The sequence below is a fragment of the Oryza brachyantha genome, chromosome 7 (genome assembly GCF_000231095.2).
Source record: "Oryza brachyantha chromosome 7, ObraRS2, whole genome shotgun sequence".
Taxonomy (NCBI): Eukaryota; Viridiplantae; Streptophyta; class Magnoliopsida; order Poales; family Poaceae; genus Oryza; species Oryza brachyantha.
Genome location: NC_023169.2, coordinates 17,891,651 through 17,894,265, shown reverse-complemented (window position 1 = coordinate 17,894,265; position 2,615 = coordinate 17,891,651). Strand labels below are relative to the sequence as shown.

The window sequence follows — 2,615 nt, the reverse complement described above, 5'->3', positions numbered from 1 at the left end:
CGATAAGTACAACCTAATCATAACCACGTACACGTTACACACATCGCCTGGAAGCTTCCACCAAATTATCATCATGATTCATTCATGAATCCTCCCATTCCGCCTGCCCACAGAAAATCCGGCCCAACCGGTTCATCCCCCGATTGGCGGTGGGAAACGAAAAAGAAAAGCGAAAAAAAAAACCCGGAAACACCCAAACAGACCGGTCACCATCCACGCCACCCACCCACACCCAATCCTGCACTCTCGGGCCCACCCGTCAGCCGCACGCGGCCCCACGCCTCGTCCCGCCTATAAACGCGCGCCCCACCCCAACCCCCACCCGCCCACCGCGCACGCAGACGCAGCCCACCGGAGCCCGAATCCGTCGCACGAGCACGAGATATTTCCCCCTTCCGCGCGTCGCCGCCAAGAAAGGTAGGGGGAGTAATCGAGGGCACGAGGCCTTGATCATCTTTCAAGCTTGCAGATTGCGGATTTTCCTTTCTTTTTCCAGATCAAGAAGTGGCGAGCCTAAAGGTGGAATTTTTTTTGGTGGTTGCAGTGATCAGAGGGAGGATGAGCGCTATGGCGATGGCGTCGGCGTCGTCGCTGAACCCGAACGCGCCGCTGTACATCCCGGCGGCGTACAGGCAGGTGGAGGACTTCTCGCCGGAGTGGTGGGAGCTCGTGAAGACCACGGCGTGGTTCCGGGACCACTGGTTCAGGCAGCACCAGATGTACGAGGAGGCGGAGGAGCAGCAGCAGCAGCAGCAGCAGCACGACGTCGCCGCGCTCCTCCCCGACGACTCGCTCGACCTCCTCGACATGGTCGACACCGACGACCTCTTCTACACCCCCGAGCCCCTCCACCACCACCACCACCACTACCACAAGGCGTTCGACGCCGGCGACGTGCTCAGGACGCTCAGCCTCAACTCCCCGACAGTCGCGCCGGCCCGCGGCGGGATCAGGGAGCAGCAGCACCAGCACCAGCAGCCGAAGCCGGCGCAGTTCGCCGGCGCCAAGGCCGGCAACCGCCGCGTCATCCACCAGCCTCGCTAGAGCCGACGCCATGGTGAGTCATGCTGATGGGTGCACGGCTAAAGGAGCTGCCTTTCTGTGCTGCTGCTGCTGCTGCTGCCGCCGTCGTCTAGTGTAACCTTCGAGTTCTTTAGAGTTTAGCATCCTGCTTTTCTTGTGTATAAAACTGAAAAAAAGATGAGGGGAAAAAACGCATCCCTGGTTGTAGTGGCAGCTTCTGTCCAGGTGCATCTAAAATGTGTTAGAAAAAGCAAAAATAGAGTGATGTAGAATCATGTGTACTGTTACTACCCTTGTTAATGTTGGATATGTAATTAAGATGGCAAGCAGTCTAATGTTTAGAATCTTTCAACCTTTAGTTTCTTTTTTTGCTCTCTTCAGAATTCGGAAACATGCTCTTATGTCGTCTGTGCTTTCTTGGATCTCGAAAGTTTCGTGGTTGGTTGCCAATTATCATCATGTTGCGATGATGATGGTGATTCTGCTTCACATTTACTGGCGTCATCAGTAGCTTAAATGGAAGTGACTGATTCGACAAAGATGATGCATTTGGTGGCTCTAAAATAAGGTGGTGTTTAGTTACCAAAATTTTTTGACAAAAACATCACATTGAACGTTTAACCGGATGTCGGAAGGAGTTTTCGGACACGAATGAAAAAACGACTTTCACGGCTAACCTAGAATCCGGGAGACGAATTTTTTGAGCCTAATTAATATCATTATCACATGTTTGTTACTACAGCACTTATGGCTAATCATGGATTAATTAGACTTAAAAGATTCGTCTCTTGATTTCTTTCATAACTGTGCAATTAGTTTTTTTGGTTCAATTAGTTTTTTGGTTTATTTATATTTAATACTTTATTTATTTAGATGTTCAAAAATTCGATGTGATGTTTTTAGAAAAAAAATTTGGAAATTAAACAAGGCCTAAGATGGAGGTATCAAGCCTCTGAAATCAGTGTGGAACTGTGACAAATGAGGACTGAAATCTCCATTGAATTCATCGTGATCCAGTAACTTTAGAAAATGAAAGCAACGTTAGTTGCCATTGGAGGAGCAACATCTATGTACAAGGTGTCAGTGTCACAGGTAAATGCTAGACAGTGAAAATCATTCAGTTCAGATTGATTTCTGCAGCCGGCTGTTACGGTTTCAGTGATATCCATTGATAGACATTCAGTAGGTCATTAGCTGATTTGTTCTTGAGGTTGTCTTCTTTTCAGTTTTAGGAGTGTCTTAGATAGGCTTGCCAGCTTTGCACAAACAAGCATACAGCTCAGCCATGTCAAACTGTCATTAAATTAATTGAGAAGTTAATATGCAATGCGAGACAACATGCAAAAGAATGTCTTGATTTAGGTAGCAAATTATGAAAGGCCATGTTGATTCAGCAGAATTATTTGGTCAAAGTGATGTAGGGAGAAGAACATTAATTCAGAAGTAATTGGTCAAAAGTGAAAGTGGAAAAAATGGAACGTATAATTCAGATGTAATTGGTCATATTGATAGTGGCCTGCATGAATTCAGAAGTAAACTGGTCAAATATAACGCTCAATGATAATATATTGCGATTTGACCGGTTGACAATA

The 2,615-nt window shown here is 47.2% G+C and overlaps 1 protein-coding gene across 1 annotated transcript; it reads left to right on the top strand.

The window, feature by feature from the left end:
- Positions 1 to 332: 332 nt before the first annotated feature.
- On the top strand, positions 333 to 1,375 carry LOC102719410 (protein EARLY RESPONSIVE TO DEHYDRATION 15-like). The gene is made up of 2 exons (XM_006658862.3): positions 333 to 417; positions 545 to 1,375. Exon 2 carries the CDS (start codon positions 559 to 561, stop codon positions 1,042 to 1,044), a length of 486 nt encoding a protein of 161 aa, XP_006658925.2. The 5' UTR covers positions 333 to 417; positions 545 to 558; the 3' UTR covers positions 1,045 to 1,375.
- Positions 1,376 to 2,615: the final 1,240 nt, after the last annotated feature.